This window comes from Cyprinus carpio, chromosome B8 (genome assembly GCF_018340385.1).
Source record: "Cyprinus carpio isolate SPL01 chromosome B8, ASM1834038v1, whole genome shotgun sequence".
In the NCBI taxonomy this organism is placed as follows: Eukaryota; Metazoa; Chordata; class Actinopteri; order Cypriniformes; family Cyprinidae; genus Cyprinus; species Cyprinus carpio.
The window spans coordinates 7,319,548-7,340,447 of NC_056604.1; the positions used below are offsets into that span (position 1 = coordinate 7,319,548).

At 35.6% G+C, this 20,900-nt stretch overlaps 1 protein-coding gene across 1 annotated transcript in view; it reads right to left on the bottom strand.

Annotated features, from left to right (window-relative positions):
- The window catches only part of LOC109051983 (fibrinogen C domain-containing protein 1-like), a 106,574-nt gene extending 92,853 nt beyond the window's left edge, over window positions 1-13,721 (bottom strand). The window contains exons 1-2 of the mRNA XM_042729438.1: window positions 13,403-13,721; window positions 13,138-13,220 (exon numbers count right to left, since the gene is read on the bottom strand). Coding sequence (XP_042585372.1) covers window positions 13,138-13,209 — 72 coding nt within the window. The 5' untranslated portion in view covers window positions 13,210-13,220; window positions 13,403-13,721. The remainder of the gene's footprint in view (window positions 1-13,137; window positions 13,221-13,402) is intronic.
- Window positions 13,722-20,900: the final 7,179 nt, after the last annotated feature.

Consider the following 20,900-nt stretch of genomic DNA (forward strand, 5'->3'; position numbering starts at 1 on the left):
TAGAACCTACAGAATTTTTTTTATATATACATCTTGCTAATTTTGGGTAAGACAAACCGAGTTGTCTACAGTGTCATTAATGTTACCTTAAAACTAAATTTATTTAAAATTATTTTATTAATTGAAATAAAGATGAAAATGAACAAAATATATAGAAATGATTGATGAAAATCTTATAAATAAAATAAAATGTTTCCTTGGAAAATAAAATAAAAATAATAAAAATATTTAAATAGTTACTTACAAAATATATATTAATGAATAGTTAAATAGTTGAATTATTAAAATGATACAAAAAAAAAACTTAAAAACAAAACTCATGAATAAAATAAACCAAAATAAAAATTCCAAGATATATATATATATATATATATATATATATATATATATATATATATTATATATATATATAAACAAATTTAGAACAATGACAAAAGCATATAACAAAATTACTAAAACTGTAATTAAAATGAAAGCTGATATTTTAAAAAGAAAAGCTAATTCAAAATATTAATAAATACTATAACAGAATATAAATAACACTAAAATAACACTGGTCATTTTGGGAAACTGCTGCAATTGTTGATTCAATTCTAATACCATTTCTACTACCTTTACGATTCACTGCTAGAGAAAAAATGCAAAAAATAAAATAAAATAATGCCATGAGTAAATTGTTTTTTTTTTTTTGAGGGGGGGGGGGGGTGAACTATCCTTTTAAACTTGCTGTGTCATCTATTTATTGTCTTTCTCTATAACCACATTCAATTCAATTTCAGTTGAATTGAATTGAACAGAAAACATAACGGTCTTACCCTTATATGCCATAATAAAATCCTAAAGGCCACACAATTTCTAAAAACACAGGTGATGCAGGACTTTGAAGTGTTTCAGCTCAGCAATTGAGAAAGAAAAAGCAAATGGAAAAATTCTATCACTCATGGGAAGTCGCAGCTTGTGGTGCTTAATAATGGTCATTTATTTCTGTTACAGAGAGGCATTTTTTTCCCCAGAAAGCCATAGTTGAAAAAGTGGCAGGAAATACTACTGGGAGAAAATGTCTCGCTGAAAGAAGCATGAGATACATTTCCATAAAACGTATAGTAAGGGTCAGACAAAATGTTTTCAAGTCACATCTTTAAAAATCCAAAATAGAAAGAACAGAAGGATACTGCCAATGGAAATCTTTTTAAAATTCAGCGTATTATGCATAGACATTCAATAAATCGCAGCTTTCACACACTTATGAACACCATCACGAAATGCACTTCGCTTCAAAATGGGGACCTTCAAGAATTAGCCGGTAATTTGCACACAAAACCCCCTGAATGGCGTGCGTTTTGAATCCTGGCATGTGCTGAGCATTTCAAATGACACAGCCGGTTAGGGCTTCACAGTGCAGAAACTAATTAGATTGTCCATAATGGATTCCATCTCACTTTATATGATGTGACTTGACAGCTGCCAAAGCAGTTGTGAAGTATGAAGCTGTTTTTGTGTGTGTGTCTGAGTGCAATAATTCGTCCCCTCATCTCTGGCTTTCCAAGTATGATGGGTATATGCTTCTAAAATCCCTGTTAGTCGATGAACATCTCTCTCCGCAGAGGTCAAATCCATTTGCGCCTCCTGCAGGTGGCATCACACCAGGATGTGATGGCACCTGCAGAACAGCCTTTTAAAAGCCAGCAGAAATCCCAAGCCACATGCACAAACTCTGGGATGTTATGTCAACACAAATGCACAGTAAAAGTAAAGGTGGTCCGGGTTGATTTAATGCCACTTGTTCGCCTAGTGACTGATGTGCATGGTCCAGAAATCCAGATGAAGATCTACAGTATTTCTATTCAATGGTTTACATTTGGACAAAAACATCATTCGATGTTCACCATTTACAGGATCACACAGCAGCTCCACTTGTGATATTTTCATAAACTGTAGGCAGTCTGACACTTCTCTCTGTTTGCATTCTGCTAAACCTCATCCACACAACCCGACCAATCATTCCACAAATGGGCCATTTAACATTAATGGTCCTATTAATGGTCACAGAACAGTTTACTGAAAAGGCAAAACAGAATGTTTCCAAAACAATTTTCAATGATAACACTGAATGTTGAGAGAAAAAGCAATGCAATACCAAGCAGACACAAGAACTACTCCTACCTACTTGAATAAAGCCCCAAAATCTCTCAAACTGTGTGCCAAGATTATGTTTTATATAACATGTCACCAATTGGAAAAAACTATACTTTTCAGATTGTTTCTGCAATTTTGCATGCAGAAATCCTTTCCTTTCCTAAAGCCGCCATACTGAGTGTTGCAAATGATAAAAAACCTATATAAAAGTCAGTTACACAATTAATGCATCATGTTTTAATACATAGGATTAATGATAAAGCACATTCTCTCTCATTTGGGGCTTGAAAAAGCGAAAGAAATATGAAATTGCCCGTTACTGACCAAAGTCATCTGAATGCACACCATGCTACAATTACGATTTCTGAATTTTTAAGACAAAATTTCCCAAGAGGAACTGATAATTGGCATTGGCATTGATACAGAGGTTGATTTGGATAAAGGAGTCTTTATTCTAGGCAGAAGAAAAAGGTGATGAACTCGAACTTTGAACTTGAACATAACCAGTGTTAACAACTGGGCTAACAAATTACTAATAACACAAGTTGCATACTCAAATTACTTTTTTTTTTCACTGTAACTATTAAGGTAACACATTATTTTTAAATTTACAAGAAAATATCTGAGTTACTTTTTCAAATAAGTAACGCAAGTTACTTTGTTTTTCCATTTATTCAGTGACAGCTCTCCTGTCCCCATGTTGAGCAACATTGGGAGTGAGGTGCAGTGGCACTTCCTTCAGGCTGAGGCTGATTAATTTCACTTTTGGTGTGAAAAGGTCTTTACATTTACCAAAATATAACATTTGGGTTTTTTTCTATTAAAGAAAAAATAATCAAATCCCAGCTCATGTTACAAAAGGTAACACAAAAGTAACTTGATGCATTACTTTCCATAAAAGTAACTAAGTAATGCAATTATTTACTTTTTTTATATAGTGTAATGCAATACTGTAATGCATTACTTTTAAAAGTAACTTTCCCCAATACTGTTCATTACTTTCAGTAGCTCTTGATAACTCTACATAAGGGGTTTTCAACATTTCACCCGGAGCTCCAAAATGTAATACTTCTATTCATAACACAAAAAGTAGGATTATATTATATTAGGATTATATAAAGGGTTATTATAATCTTTACAGACCTATACTTCCCACAGTAAAAAAAGATCTCAGCAATACTGTGTAACATGTACAGAGTATAAACATAATATTATTACAGTATGAACATTTTTTTTAAAAATGAAGTTAAATGCAACATGTCTAGAAATAAATGTTAAAATACGCACTACTGTCTTTTTTATCAAATTAATTCATATTTTTATTCATCAAGGGCACATTAAATTGATTAAAGGTAAAAGTACCGAGTTTTACATTGTAAAAATAAAAAGTAAAAAGTATGTACTTTAGAACTTTCTATTCATCAAAAAATTATCAAATAAAATTTTGCCTTAGGGAGAATTAGAAACTTTCACAAAGATTAAATAAAAAAATAATGACTTTTTTTGGGGGGGGGGGGGGGTTCATGCTCCATATCTGCTTATATAGAACATATACAGTAGTCTATTAGAGCATATATCATATGTGCTTTATATATGTCTACCCACAGAGCCAGTGGAGTGAACTTTATGGTCCTCCAGGGGCGTTACAGAAATCCCTGATGGAAGAAATAATTGTTATTTCAAACAATTTTGCCAGTGCCATGTTTCAGTAAGATGTGATATGGGGGCGAAGTTACTCTGATTATTTTTCCTTCAGTCCAGTAAACTGAAAAAGGTTGTGGTTATGTTGCAAGGTGTCACATTCCAATCAGACACTTGATATATCTGTGGCCACTGTAAAGTTGGTTGGCCAGCTTTTAGTGTTACGTTTACAAGAGGCTAAAATAGATGAGGTAGATCTCTAAATGCTTTATTTACTGGCCACTTTTGACAGCAAAGGTTTGGGGAAGTTATGGAGAAACTTGAATGCGATACAACAGGAAATCTATAGGTGCAGTCAGTGGGTGGTTGGCAGAAAGCAGAGCTGGATGTCGTAATAAGCAATGCCTTAGATATAAGGTTCTGCGAGACATTACACAGGGCAGAATGACCATTAGCATCCTCTCTATATGGCTTCAAGCTACAGTAAAAGGAGCTGTCAGCAAAGTCCCAGTTTTCCAAATGTAGACCCTGTCATCTATATGCAACACTGTCGTATCTGCAGAAAATCATCTCCTCTTCAGGTCATTTTGAGAAAGAATGATTATTTGATTGTTCTGCTGTTGCTTGGCTACCAAAAAAAAAAAAAAAGTTTTGTTTGACGTTAAAAAAACACTAGATCATTGATGTCAAAAAACATATGTTGGCCTTAGCACACAATACGTCAAATAGTGTAGCAATCATTTCTGTCCACACAATAAAATCACATCATATGCAAGTTAACAACCTGAAAAGCAGAATGAAAGATCAGATTTTGCACAGTACTTTAAAACAGAGAACCAAAAAGAGAGCAAACAAGCACAAAAACAGGACTGGGTGATATATCTAACAAAAATGTCATTATTTTATGCATATATATATATATATATATATATATATATATATATATATATATATATATATATATATATATATATATACACACGTACACACACACACACACACAATATATATATATATATATATATATATATATATATATATATATATATATATATATATATATATATATATGGAGTATGGGGGGGGGGGTCTAGTTGCGTTGGCCCAGGGCCCTGCAAAGGTTTAACGCTGCACTGTCATCATCGATCAAGTCATGTTTTCCCAAAACTATGATTTTAAAAATATTTTAACAATATTACTATATTATGTAAAATATTAATATACTAACATAAAACAAAAATAATTTAATTCTAAAATTTATTTAATACTAAAAATTTAATATTTTTACATTTATGAAAGTGCCAGACAAGGACGTCTGATCATATTTATTAAATAATGATGCATCTTAAATTCAAAAGTCATGATATAAAAATACATTAACAATATTGCAATGTTCACAATCATCCTTAAAGATATAGTTCACCCAAAGATGAAAATTCTCTCCTCATTTACTCACCCTCATGCTGTTCTGCTGAATTTGACAAACAAAACAAACATAAAGAAAATACTACTCCCATAAAAATTTTTTTTTCAACATAATGGAAGCCAATGTGGACCATCAACAGTTTGGTTACCAAAATTCTTTAAAAAAAAAATCGTCTTTTATGTCCCACAGAAGAATGAAACTCATACCGGTTTGGAACAACTTGAAGGTTTGTAAATAAATTTAAATTTTTGGGTGGACTACCTTTATAAAATTGTGAATATTCAATATATATTGCCCTGTAGTGTAGCCCTAGGTCTAGTTCAATCTGCCGAGGGAAAAATATGGGCATGAGAGGTTAAAAATGCAGAAGGCTTCCGGGATTCACAGAGCTCCGAACAGCTGAGTCCTGTTTCAGACGTGTTTAATCTCCATCTCTCCACTCAGCTTCAAAATGGCCACCACAGCAATGGAGATCAGAAAAGCAGAGGCATCCTGTCTTAAATCGTTACTTGCACTTAGTATTAAAAGACTGGTGATCTTTCACATTAACTGCCCTTTCCCCAAAGCACCTAAAACATCATCCAGTTTGTAAATCACACCAGTTGACTGGCAGAAAGCAACTCGCCCTCTCCTGCATGCTTCTGAATCACTGTAAGTGAGAATTATATTAGCGTTTGTACAGAAATCAAATGAAAAGCCAGTGCAAACTGATTTCCTGACAGAAGCGATAGAAGCAGACCACCAGTCGTGATAATGGCCAATATAACTTCATTAGCACACAGACCTACAAATCAACCACAAGATGTTCTCAATATTTCACTTACGACTGCAAGCCATAATGTCAGGTTCATTTCATTTACTGATGATAGCAAGACACTAGTTTAACAATTTGCTGAATACTTAAACAGAACTGTCTGCCACAACTGCCACAAATTGCCCCGAGTGTCAATGGGACTAAAGACCTTCTAAGAGACATGAACAGAACAGGATTTGCAGAAATGGTTTGTAAGAGGAGACAGTGAGGGTGTGCTAGAAAAAAAATTGTCAAAATGAAATCAAGTATATATATACACACACACACATTAAGTGAAAATGGTTTGTAGAAATGGTTTGTAAGAGGAGAATATTTCATTTTATAATTTTTTTATAAATGTTTATTTTTTTTTTTTAATATTTAGTTTATTTTTTAACTATATTCTGTTATTGTGACTATATTCTTTATTGTGACTATATTCTGACATGATATTATAACTAAACTTTTAGAAAAATGAAGTTTATTGTGACTATATTCTGACATGATATTATCATTGAGTAATTTAAATATAATTTTCTTTTTTAAGATATATATATATATATATATACTGTATGACTACATTGATACAGTGTTTTTTTATTCTGTTTTTTGTTTTGAATAATTGGATTATTTTATCGTTGTTCATTTTTTTTATGAACATATCAGCCTTCGTGGAAAATTCCCTCACGAAACACCACTGAGAAACTGGTGGATGTTTTAGTAAGCTTAACACTAAAAGTCTCAGATGAATTTACCTGAAACATCCCGATAAAGACAACAGATGCACATCCGTTCTGTGAAGCCCTTGCAGACCGTGTGCAATATGAGCAAAGGAACATGCGGTTTTATCACAGCACAAGAGAAAGTATCTTTATCTGTGCTATCACTGTCTGTTACTGCTATACAAAAGTGCACGAGTGGAAGGCCACTCCAGGGTCAATTCCAACAGCAGCAAAAATTGCATGCTCTGACCTTCCTATACATTGAACAATTCTCTGCCAGCCAATGTCACGCACAAATCCCTCACACTGCCAGATTCAATCCACCTAGATCATAATCTGTCCCCCCCCAATTGGCTCCAGCAGGAGATTCTGTCACCTAATAACACAATCCACAACATTTAAAAGCAGCTTTTATTCCCCGGGCAACAAACTAAGAACTGACCGCCTTAAGCACTTGCTTTATATGATTATCTTTCCTCTAATACATTGGACTAATAGGCTTTGTGGCTATAATTTTCACACTCCCCTGCTCATTATAATATAGCAAATGTCACTCCATTTGTATTTATTCCACCATAAGTGGCTGTTTATTGGATTGGATAACTGTGTTGATACCATGTAATGTTCTATTTTGTATTTGTCGCAATGCATCATATTATTCCATTTAACACTGCTCTGTTTCAAGGCCTTTGATTTAACAGTACATAAATGCATTGAATTATTATTGCAAAATATTCAAGTGGTATTCTTTTTTTTTTTTTTTAAAAAGCACACCTTTCATGCAAAAATAAGCTTGTTTGCTATAAAATAAAACTAAGTACTATTAATTTAAAAAGAAAAAATAAATTAATATAAATTAATTTTAAAACACTAATATATATATATATATATATATTTACAAATATTATGGACCATAGTGACGGTGTCAGGAGGTATATGCTATACCTAAATAAAAAAAAAAAAAATTTGGTCATAAAAAATATATGAAGAATTCAGATGCAAAAGCCTCTACGTGACGTCTGAAATTTTCTTCTAAAATTAGCATTTTTATCAGGTTCCTATAATTTTGTTCAGTTATTTCACTTTAGTAAAAATACTGAACCTACTCATTTTGATGAAAATTTCAGTCGGCACTTAGAGGCTTTTGCATCTGAACTCTTCATATATATATAATGTTACATAAAAATGCCATGCCTAGCAGCACACACACATGCTCTACAGACAAGTTGAGCTGTGGTCCTCATGGGATATCCAGGTCTGCCTCCTGTTCCCGTTCCCACTAATTCCCTGTCACCCCTCTACTGCCTGTGTCAATAAAAATAGCACAAATCACCGAAAATAAAAGCTGTGAAAACTGCTGACTCTTGAGCACAACTGGTCAAGCAACATCACTGACTATGTCCATTGCTCTGGTGAGAGTTACATTGTGCTGCAGAATGAAAGTGGCACTTTGAAATTGTAATAAAATCTTGTCCTGCCCTCCCTTGCAAGTGCTGAACACACTATGCATGCTGCACTTTTCCATTGAGAAATTTAACAAGATGCATGTTTTTGCATTTAAATATACAGTGTGCAAAAGCAGTGCAACTGTTTAATGAATTTAAATTAGTCGACAATGTCCACATATTTTTAAGCTATTTGAGCACAGCGTCTCCTGTTTCATTCAAGTTGACTAAAATGGGTTTAATCTCAAAAGCGAAGCAGAAATGTCAAACACAAGATAAATACCAAAAGGTGTGTTCTATAGTCCTGAATTAAATAAAATTGGCTTTTGCAAAATGTCAACAGATCTGACCCAGAGCAAATTAGATTGTTTACTCCCATACCTCATCTTGAAAATCATTCCTTATTGTTGAAGGTGAGAAGGAAGAGACACCTCGGGGATCATCCGAATGATGTCAGAGGTTAAACCAAATAACATTCGCTCCATCACACTGAAAAAATTATCCATGACAGTTTGATATAGGGACGCCATCTAGGAGAGCCATTGATGGCCTATAATTATACGACTACTCTTAGAGCGAGACCCTTGCTCGTGAGATTCCATATATCAGGATTCATACGCCCCCAAATAGCCCCACAATCCTGTGATGGATATCCAGCACAGATAACAGCAGAGAAGGGAAAACCATATATCTGCAGGGACTTTATAGCTTTCACATCAATCCACTGTCAATGTGCTACAACCAAGGCCAGAAGACTTTATTATGCATACAGGAGGGATTGACAAGAAATAAGGTATGGTTGAAAGGATAGGATTGAAGTTCTGATAGAATTTGCAGCCATGGCTGCAATAAACACTGAAACACCACAACTATGGAAAGTGAAGGGGTTTTAAAGGATATTTTTTTTTAATTTGAGCTACAGCTGATTGATTTAAACCCATTTTTTTCCTGAATCAAACATAAAATACCATAAGTACTATAGTGAGAGGAAATAAACGGCTTTGAGAAGGGTTTTGTCATTAATACGGCTGAAAAAGCACATGAGCATCACAACATAATGAAACGGGAAGTGTTTTAGAGTCGGCGCAGCATACTTATTAAGCTAGGGGACACTTTAGGTATCCAGTGTTTTATCAAGTACACACATTATGGCTATGTTCAGTCATGCGGTTACAGCTTTCATTACAGAACAGCAGGCTTCCAGGTTTTTGGAGGAGTGTTTAATTGGCAGCGCCGTGTTTGACAAGCATCCTGAAGAAATGAATTTCGGCCCACATGTTTGGACTTTCCATCCCCATTGTGTCCAGCACACAATTGGTAAACATCTCTCACATTGTCTTTGTTTGGCTGCATTGAATTGCTGTGTGCGCCGATTGGGGAATTGCTGGACAGAAAGCAGACAACGGCTGGACACGACTTTGCAGATTCTCCAAAGATTAACTCTAGAGATAAAGTATTTGGGGTTCCTCCACATCTACACTCCATCCTGTTGAAAAGCTACCCAGGCTGTCAGCAAGTCTGTTCACTTCGCAAATCCTAATAGCTTCCACAACTTAAGCAGCTTGACACATTTGAGAGGAAAATGAATTGATAAAACCCTATTAAACTTCAGGTTGCTGCTATCATCCTGTGCTGAGATGAAGTCTGCAAGTTTAAATGGCCACTGCTCATTTTTTCAGCTCTAAAGGATGGCAAATGTTTCTTACAGCTTTCAAAATCCTCAATCCCTCCAGCACTTTATAGTAAAATGCCTGTAAGTCAAAAAGCCGACAAGCAAATCAATTACCTGCTCTGAAGAACAAGTCAGATGTTTTAGCCTGCAGTTTCCAGGGTTAAAAATACAGTAGCAGCTTAAAGAAACAGACAGTTCACTCAAAAACGGATATTCTGTCCTTCTTTACTCACCTTCATGACGTTTCAAACCCGAATGAGAAGGAAAAGACATGTTTGGCAGGATGTTCATGCTATTCTCTCCCATAAAATGACAGTCAGTGGTGACCAGGGGCTGTCAAGCTCCAGAAATGACAAGATGGCAACATAAAAATTCATGAAGCATCATAAAAACAGCACTCCATACATACCGTGCACGATAGTCCAAGTCAGAAGGCATATGATCAATTCTCTATAATCTGCTCTCACTTGTGTAATGTGAATATGAGAACATCCAAATTGGGCATATCACAAAAAAGGTAAAAGACACAGTAAAACCAAAAACTTTTCGCAAACCTTTGAGTGAGTCCGATTTAAGATTCAAGACTTGAAGCTTGTTCATACCAAAAATGGTAATTATATTAGTGTCCACACCAATGAACAATTACATTTAGTTATTATAAGGGCAAAACTGCAGTGATTTTGTCTGTCGCTTTAAGTGCTGGACCTCTTTAAATCCAGCTCCATTCTGATTGGCTGATTGATAAACATTTTTATCAGCTGGACGATCAACAATATCGTTCCTCTCTTTCATTATAATTATAGCTGTGGTATAGGCATACACTATTAAAAATAAAGGTTCTAAAAGGTGGTTTTCACAGTGAAGAACCATTTTGGGTTTCCCAAAGAACCATTATTTTCAAAACACAAAGAATAGAACATAACCATCTGAAGAACATTTTTCCACTTCGAAGGTTCTTCATGGAACCACAGATGACAATAAATAACCTTTACTTACATAGATTTAGAATGTTTATTAAAACATATAGTTATCATTCTTGGCATGAACAGCCCTGTAGATTATAGTGCATGATTTGTGTGGGCTCTTTTTAAGGTAATTTTGGTGACATTCACTTTAATTGTACACAAAAATGGCTTCTAAACATCTATTTTTGTGTTCCACCAAATAAAAATAAAAAAAGAATATCATACCATTTTGGAAAGACATGAAGGTTGGTAAATAATGACGGAAAGAGAGTTTTAAAAAACACTGCAGCTGTTTTGTTCCAGAGTGTGATCGTGTGTGTCTGCAGGAGCAGACCTGAAAGAATAACATGGGTGGGCAGACAATGAAAAATTTTCCAGGAACAAGGAGCTAATGAGTCCATCTGACCATACCATACAATAATGTTACTGCCTGCAACTTATCTTACCGTGACTCCTTAGGCCATTATATAATACACACACACACACACACACCACCTCGCTGAAGAAAAGCTAAAAAATGCAAATCCTTCTTTTACCTGTACGCCTGTCTCACAGGACCCTTAAGCCTATTTTAACCACTGCGCAACGGACCAGAGGCTTCACTTATTATACTCTCAACTGTAAATTCAAGGCACAAAGAGCCGCACGAGAAATTACAAATCGTGTCCATCAAAGTCTGAACACTCCAGCACAGCAGGTGAACAGTTTTATTCATCCCATGAGATCCCACCCCTCCTCCCTCTGTCTTTCTCTCTCCCAAGTGAATATTTTATTAATAAACATCAGTCAGAAATGGATGGCAGACAAATTCACGTTGATTAATTAACAAGACCTAAAATAACTTATGCAGCACAAAGCAAACAAGCCCAGGCAGTTTGATAAACTGGCACGGCACTTCAGTTGTGCTGCATGTTAAAATGACTCAGTTACACAAGATGGGCAAATAAAGAAGTGCCATTAGAACAAGCGGCTTGTGTTGATGTTGACGATTCAAAAGCAGGGCTTGACATATTCCTGAAAGGGCATTGTATTATGCACACTTCACACCCCCACTGAGAGAAGGTTAGAGGAAGCCAAGTGAGGATGATAGCAGTAATAAACAGCTGTTACGGCTGTGATCCCATCCTTAAACCTCTATAATCAGGATTGCTATAAACAGCAAGTTATGTACATTTCCCCATAAATGCTCGCAGCAGATTACAGTGGCTGTGAAATGTAGGCAGTGGCGAGATATAGATTTGTTTTCAAACAAGCTTTGAAATAGACAGTGAGAGATAAAAAAGCAAAGATGCAACACCCTTCAGCATGCTGAGCTCCACCGTCAGATCTGTGATGTGCTCTCTCTGCAGTGAATGCATGAACTTCTAGCATTCCTGAGTGAAATTTTCTGGCAGACATGCAGTCGCTCATACATGGAGGGGCTGAGCTTAATCCCTTAGTTCTGTGTGAGCTGCATAATAGAAACAAATGTATTCCCTCGTGTGCAGAGGGCATGGAGAAAGGTATCATCTGACAGTGGTACTGTATCACTCTGAATGCTTGAGAACTAAAGGCGCTTATTCTTTACTAGCAATAAACTTATTTTAAGCAGATTAATCTGTCAATATTTTGGTTGCAAAATTTACGGATTTTCTGCTTTCAAATAATTTTGAGTGATTCATAGAAAATATTGTGTATAGCAAATGCTTCTGTAAATTCACCAATTTTGTACATTTTATTTGTTGTCACTAAAATTGTACATGTTCTGACAAAGAGTATGCAGTGCTGACCATTTTGCTGCTTGTATATGAATATTTCAATATTATAATTATAATTATTATTATTATTATTATTAAAGGACTCTCTTCTGTATGTGCAATTATCATGGTCTAAACTTTTATTCTATTCTATGAATGATATATATATATACACACACACACGCACGCACGCATATATATATATATATATATATATATATATATATATATATATATATATATATATATATATATATATATATCAAATATGTAGTCATACACCTTAAATCCAAAGCAATTAGTTATTAGACACTGAATAGTCAAGAAGACAAATAACACAGTTTCTTACTATGATAGAATCAAATATTTGTTTAAACAAATAGTTTATTCTTCAAGCATGACGTGTTCCAGATTTGTCAATAGAGGCATGTGTTCCAAAATATTTAGCTCTGAGTAATATCTCATGGAATTTGTTTGCTGTCTATATAAACGCAATGAGACCTGCATATGGTCATATTTATAGTTTTTGACCTGCCTGAGCATCACTAATGTATCGATATACAGGTCTAATAGATCACTACGTGATGCGCGTGCAACATACCTGCGATTTATGCTGCTGTCCATCCTCGAGTTCTGAAACACTGTTCATGATTTTCCATCGATCATTTACCATTCTCTGGAATCCTTACCATCCGAGAGTTGTTTTCATGGGCATGAGGAGAGAACGGGACTGTGAGTCTTAAATTCCAGCATCCAAAAAAGAGAAAAGGGAGACAACACAACAGTCTACGGGAACTAAAACTACTTCACAAGATGATCCGCAAAAACCTACTGAAAACTCATTTTTAAAAGAAAATTATACGTACTTCAAGGGACTTGTCCCTCACCCTCAAAAAGAAACAAACAAGAAAATGCAGTCCGAAAGCAGATCCGATCTCCTCAACTGAGGCGAAGGTGTGACGGTTTGCGGATGATGCGTTCCGTTCGTTGGCAGGTATTCCTCCTCAGATATAAAACTTTCCCTGTTAAGTCTATGAGAAACAAAAAAGACGCTGATTTAGATAATAAACCATAAAGTTATGCAAAATAACTGTGTGCTGGGCGTCCGTTTGATTTGCTTCATTCCTGTGGTGGTAAGCACACGTTTGTGGTGGAGAGCTCCTGAAATCCGCCCCCCTCCCTAGCGATGTCCGATCCATGAGCGAATCGGATCGTCTCCATGAATCATTAGAACCGGTTCACTAAACTATTCGCTCACCGCACTAGACTAAAGGATTCGGTATCGAGTGAACAACTCCATGACTCTTTCAACCGGAAAGCGAACATGTCCGAATCACAATGAGCAGAGAGCACATGAGTGAGCTGACAGTTAAGAGCATTTGGAGCCTATATCAAGGATTTTTTCTGATTTTGTGAATAGCAGAAAAGTTACAAATACACCGTAGGTTACTGTTAAATCTTTAATAGGCTTATGTTGACAAATATTTCTGTTTGATCTACATACATGTTGTACCTACATACATACAGTACATATTAACATGCACGCGCACACATAAAAGACATCAAAGGGGTCTTGAGCACATGCCCTTTTTCTTCCTCGAGAGATTTATATATGAATATCTGTATGTGTGCGTGTGTTTCTGTTTACGCACAGCTTTCCCTGTCAATCAAATAAACAAAAAAAATCTAAATATCAGGTCGGGTCGGGAAATGTTCTAGTAGTCGGTTAAGCCAGTGCGCGTTCTTTCACTGCATGATTCAGTTTATTAAAATCCATTTAGAATGATCACAAAATTCAAGATATGGAGGCAGAAATATATATATATATTTATATAATTTCATATAGGCTACCCTAGACACAGTATTGACTGTTTTTCCCCCCTCTCTCTCTATTTCGCTAAGAAATATTATTCCAGTTTGCATCTCTGAGCAACATTATGGTGTTTCCTTCCTGAATGAATAAAGGATTCGGTTCATTCGCAATTACTCACTTATTAACAGTGACTTGCTTTAATTTTTAATTTCACATTTAAAATATCTTTTCATTAAAAAAAAAAAAATTCAAATATCAGTATTCAACGTTATATGTTTACGATATCAAAACAGTATTCATACATTTGTAACTGCAGGTTAAAGCATTCATGTCCTGCATTAAACACTGTGTAAATGCATCTAAATGCACCTTCTAATGCAGCTTCTGTGTTTCCTCTGCATTGCAAAGATGAATTTTGTCAATACTGATTTCGTTTGCTTGGTAACAGCCCAAATTACTTATTATTCTTGATTGATTCAATTTAAGAATTTGACTGAAGATGATGCACACTTTTAGAAAAAAAAATGGCTTTTTAAAGGTAAAAATGTCTATAAAAGGTAAAAAAAAAAAAATCTATTTAAACTTATTGGAAAATATTAATTTCTTTCACTGCTGTGAACTGATCACCACACAAAATAGAAAAGAATATTAAAAAACTTTAGGAGTCAGCTGTCCACGGTAGTTCTTATCAGATATCAGCACAATAACACACTCAGCAAAATATTGTCTAATCATTAACGATAAAATCCCAGAAAATATCTAGATATATTTTTTGTCAATATCGCGAACCACTAATATATTTAACATTTTGTTTAGAAAAAATAAATATGAGAAGTGCCCTTTTTCCACTTGAGACCCAGCCCCTCAAAACATCTGTGCACGTCCCTGCATATTAAATAAATACATAAACCAACAAACAAATAGTATTAAAACTTTGCTTTGCGTACGGTCAATTACGTTGACCAATAGGAGCACAGAATCTCTTCTCTTTGGAGGATTGACATCCCATATTGTCCTCTTCGAGCAAGCCAGGAACTTGTCCACTGTTAAGTTTAACTTCTTTTTTTTGCTTTTCCTAGGACAACACAGCAGTACAAAACACACAACTTCGGTATCCAATGACGCTGTTGTTTACGGAAGTCACGCGATGATTGGTCAGGAAGCAACATGTAGTCTGGCATGTTTGGAACCCATGACACAAAAATATTTTATCTAGTCAAAATCGCATAATGTGACACAGTGACTGCTGTAACAGACAAAAAACATGTAGTCTGAACAGGGCTTAAGACCTTCGTTCATCTTCGGAAGACAAATTAAAAAATTAAAATTTTTTACAATTTTTGATGGAATCTGAGATCTCTCTGACCCTCCACAGACAGCAAGGATACTACCACAATCAACGCACAAAAACATAGTAAGGATATCGGTAAAATAGTCCATGTGACATCAGTGGTTCAACTGTAATTTTATGAAGCTACGAGAATACTTTTTGTGTGCAAATAAAACAATAATTACAATTTATTCAGCAATTCTTCTCCCCGAGTTACCATCTTCTGCCATTTTGGAGAGTATCCCAGAACACAATCAAAGTAATCAGTGTTGTTTACGCTCAGCATGCACGCACTATCTGCTGAACGTAAACAATGCTGTCTATGGAGGGTCAGAGAGCTCTCAGATTCCATCAAAATATCTTAATTTGTATTCCGAAGATGAACCAAGGTTTTACGGGTTTGGAACGACATGAGGGTGAGTAATTAATGACAGAATTTTCATTTTTGGGTGAACTACCTTTAAAACTCGATTGCGAATTCTGTTTACTTAATTGTGCATGCACAACGTGTGGCATTATTAAACATTAAAACACATTTGATCTTGCATTTTTCTTACAGCCATGACAGACCTCTTTAAAATACTGGCTGATTAATAGAGTGTTTACCGTTTTTGAACAGATTGTACTCTTGCACTTGCCTGACCCCGTGTATTTTGCTGAGACCACTCCATTGCACTGAGATTTACAGATGTAGAGTGCAGATGTGCTTGTATCATCCAAAAAAAAAAAAAAAAAAAAACATTTTGAGGTTTATTTTGAGGTCATTGTTTTCTGTTTCCTGCTGTTGTGTTAATCAAAAGCAGCATCTCTGTTTGAAAAGGAGTTTGTTTAAAGTCAGCGTTACATTGATCAACACTGACACATGCAACTGCACATGCACAATCTTTTTATACAGTTGTCACATTATTTAAACAATATTTTTGCAAGTCTGCAGATTTTTCCCTGAAAAAAAAAAAAAGTCTGTCTCGGCCAAGTTATCAACATCTATTAAAAAAGTCCAACAAAATAAGGCATATAGGTTATAACATCCATTTTAGGGCCTCACTGAAAATGTATGAAACAAAACTGAACTGCAAAATGTACCATTATTATAGTATTACCATAGTACACAGTGCATTGTGGGCATTAAGAATGGTGTGAGTCAGTATGGCAGTGTTAGTAGACTACCAAGTTAACAGATAAGCCACCAAAATGCAACATGTTTTGATGTCAAGTCTGTAACAGGCAGGTTTGTTTGAGAAATCCATTTCAGGTAGTTTAAAAAAAATGACAGCAACTATTCTGTCAGCTGGTAAACAAGCTGCCATTTGTGCTGTGAAAACTATGCCAGTAGGTGTTCAGAACACTGCAGAAAACTCTGTTTGTCCTTCCTTTGCACTGCAGCTACAGTAAGTATGGGCACCCATGAGCTTTCAAAAAAAAAAAGGTTTTCAGCTTTTTGTGCTGTTGAATTTTTAGTCAAATAGAACTGTAAACAGCTATAAACTGTTAGTAGATAATATTTTCATACTGACATGGTCCAGAAATGCTTTTGTTGCCGGTATTATAATTATCCACCCTCATCGGGAGAAGCTGCACTAGTAATTCTGAAATTTTTAGCATGAGCTTCAAATGTCAAAGTTCCTGTTTAAAATATAGCATAATGAACATCCGTTCAGCCTTTTTCCAGCTATGTGTGCAATTCAGGCACAAGGATCAGTAACCAGCTCCTTCACATGTGTGCTTGTCAAACCGTGGAGTTAACAGAGCTGGAAACACAAGCAACCGAGAGTTGCCCTCTGTCAAAAATCAGCCATCTGCAAATAAAAAGACTCTGAATAAGATGAATTCCCCAACAGCAACTTGGTAATATAGTACGCTATGACAAGATGCATCTCCCTGACAACTCGAAAAATTTTGAAAAACAGTTTTTGTTGTTATTAGGCTTAGCAAAAAACAGATTTGTTTTTCAAGGTAAGTTGTTGCACAAAATGTATTTATCTTTATTTTACACATACACTGATTGGCCACAACCTAATATTGTATAGGGACCCCAAAACAAGTGACTCCACAGGACCTCTGAACGTGTCCTGTGGTATCTGGCATGAAGACATTAGCAGCAGATCCTTAAAATCTCGCAAGGTGGGGCCTACATGTATCAGATTTTTCAGTCCAGCACATCCCATAGATGCTCAATCGGACTGAGACCGGGAGAATTTAGAGGACAAGGCAACACCTTCAAACTCATGTTACTCAACCCATTCCTGAACTATTTTTGCAGTGTGCATAATCCTGCTGGAAGAAGCCATTGCCATCAGGGATGACCATTGCTATGAAGGAGTGTTCATGGTCAGCAGGAGTCAGTGATTTTAATGTTGTGGCTGATCAGTTAATGATGCTCCAAGAAAATATTCGAGATGGATTTTCCTGATTTGAAACACAATCTTGACAAAGAATTATAGCCATTCTGGTTTTCCTCCATTGAATAAGATAAGAGCTGTACTTGTATGGTTGGGAAAGGTGTAAGGCCCAGAGGGCATTACAAATATGGTTGCAGAGTAAACAGATTTGCCTTAAAGGATCTAAACTGAATGACGAACACTGATAACCCATATTAATTACTAACATAAACTATTTAGAGTTCTCATAAGCCTCTATTCCTTGCATGGGCCTTTAAAAATGAAATATTCAGATGTGTAGGCAGCTGGAACAACTCAATTTTTCGCTGATTGGCTTTAATTAATTCACATAGTTTTGTTCAAGGCACAAAGAATACATATCAAAACCACTCGTTATTATTTAGTAAAATGAAAATCATGATTAAAATTAATCAAAAGAGCAAACTTACTTAAGGCCAAAATAATTTTTTTCAGCGCTGAAGGCAGACGAAAAATGAGCTCCTACTCCAGAAATAACCAAATTAGTCTTAATTTATCAAATGTCCTCAAGGGGTTTGGGTGAAAATCAGAGCTGGCATAAGGAATAAAGGGGAAACTCAAGAAACTAGCTCAAAAACTCACAATCAGTCAAGCAGTCAGTCAATAGACCAACCGCTTTGTCGATAAGTTGTTTGTCTACCTGTCCATTTACCTCACATTCATCAGCCCACTTGCTGCTGGAGTTCTCTCTCTTTCTCGCCTCCTCTTTCACCCTCCATCTATCTGTCGATCTACCTCACAGTTTTCTCTCCTTTCAGGCCTTACATTAGAAATGCAAGTTACAGTGTTCTGTTCTCACTCAAGTTGCTCCTCCGCAGTTTAGACGTCAGATGTTGACAGCGTAATTGGCAAGTACTTGCAATTTTGCTTTGATCCACATCTTTAACCTTCCAATATATAACATTTACTGCAAGGTTATTTTACTCTGAATAGCAGTAAATATGAGGATGCATGATTTCTGTAGTAAATTATAACCTCAGAGTGGTTATATATCATCAACCTTAAAGGGGTCATCGGATGCTACATGTAGTGGATTACGTTTGTTTCTGAAGAGAATGTGCCCCCCGATCTACCTAAATGTGTCTATGTTCGCGTGAATCATTCGTGGTCCAGCCTCACCTACAGAAGAAGTGAGTATAAGTTTTTTTAATGAATCTTTGCAAATTGCCTTCCCTAATAATGTGCTAATTAGCAAGTTTCATGATGAATGTGGCTAAAGTAAACAGTCCCTCAGAGATGGCTCGGAAGAGAGGGGTGGGGTCAACAGAGCTCATTTGCATTTACAGGAAAATGCTAAAAAAAAGGTGTTTTTTACACTAACATTGAGAAATTTTAGCCAAACTATGTTACAGATTTTTCATTAAGACCCTAAAGAATCATATCAAGCTGTGGAAAATGGGCATCTGATGACCCCTTTTACACTGATTTATCTTCACATGTCCTCTAGTGAAATGAATAAACCACTGAGGTCAAGGTGAAACATGGGATCTCAGCTGCACTAATATCATTTTTGAAATTTAATTCAAAGTAAATGTGCTTTAGGACACCCAACAAATAACTGTAAACTCATTCCTCTGTTGTTGCAATTTGATATTCATATTTAATGGAGGAATGTGTCTGCCTTCGGCCTTCATATAACATACTCCAGAAGTGGGCAGTTTATCAGTTTATACAATGGTTTTAGTTAAACTAACGAGTTATAGATAAGTATGTATAATTTATTGTGCTTATAGCATTTTATTTTACACACACACACAAAAAAAAATAGTTTTATAGATATTAATTAGTTATATTCTTAAGTTACATAAATAAAACATCTACTTCTACTATATATCTTTGAAATATTACTTGATATGGATATTAATAAAATTACTATTTATCTATTATCTATTATTTATCTATTTATCTATCATCACAATACATGGTATATACAGTACCATTATGACACCAACTACTTGATGTTATTGTTGTACAGTTTAAAGTGTGCTGGTCACGTTATATGGCCGCAATGGACTATGTTCACACACTTCCCTAGACCTGCTAAATGAGAAGGGTCAAAAATACATATCAATCAGCCATTTAATCCTCATATAAACAATGTGTTTTCGTGTAACACCCGTCTACACCGGTTATTAACATCTGCCTGGGGTGATCTGATTACAAGTACACCGCTGAAACAGAATGCCTTTTACATGCATCTCTGGTGACCACATTAGTATGTCACTGCATATTGATATTAGATATTGATATGTTTTGTGTAAATATATATGTATGGGTTGTTTACTATTAAAGCAGAAACTACTTATTCTTTTGGCACAATGATTACATGTTGTATGGCTAGGGGGTCCTTCAAATGTCGCCTGAGGTGCATTAGCATTTATATTACATATGCAATGTGTCCATGACAACATCCAAATGCGGTTTCCGTGACCAGACCACAGTGTGTTTCCAAGACACCTGTGTTTAGCTCTGTCCACTACTTGATACATGTTAATGCCAGGTGTAAATGGGGAATATGAGTGGTTGTTTAGGAAATGGAAGTAATGGCTTGTTAAGATGTGGCAGGCCAAATCATACTTTTTGTCATTAGTGTAAAAAATGTGTTGTGTCCAGGGAACAGAGAGCGTTCACTTTACCACATTAGGCGATGGTAGAGTGACCAAAGCAACAGACAGTCTTGCACCGCCAGCCTGTTGTGCCACCACCTGGGAATATCATAATGGTTCTGCGTTTCGGCTTCAGGTAGGAGGTTCAGAAAACAGCCAAATTGTGAAAATGCCCATCTGTCACGTCCCTACGTTTAT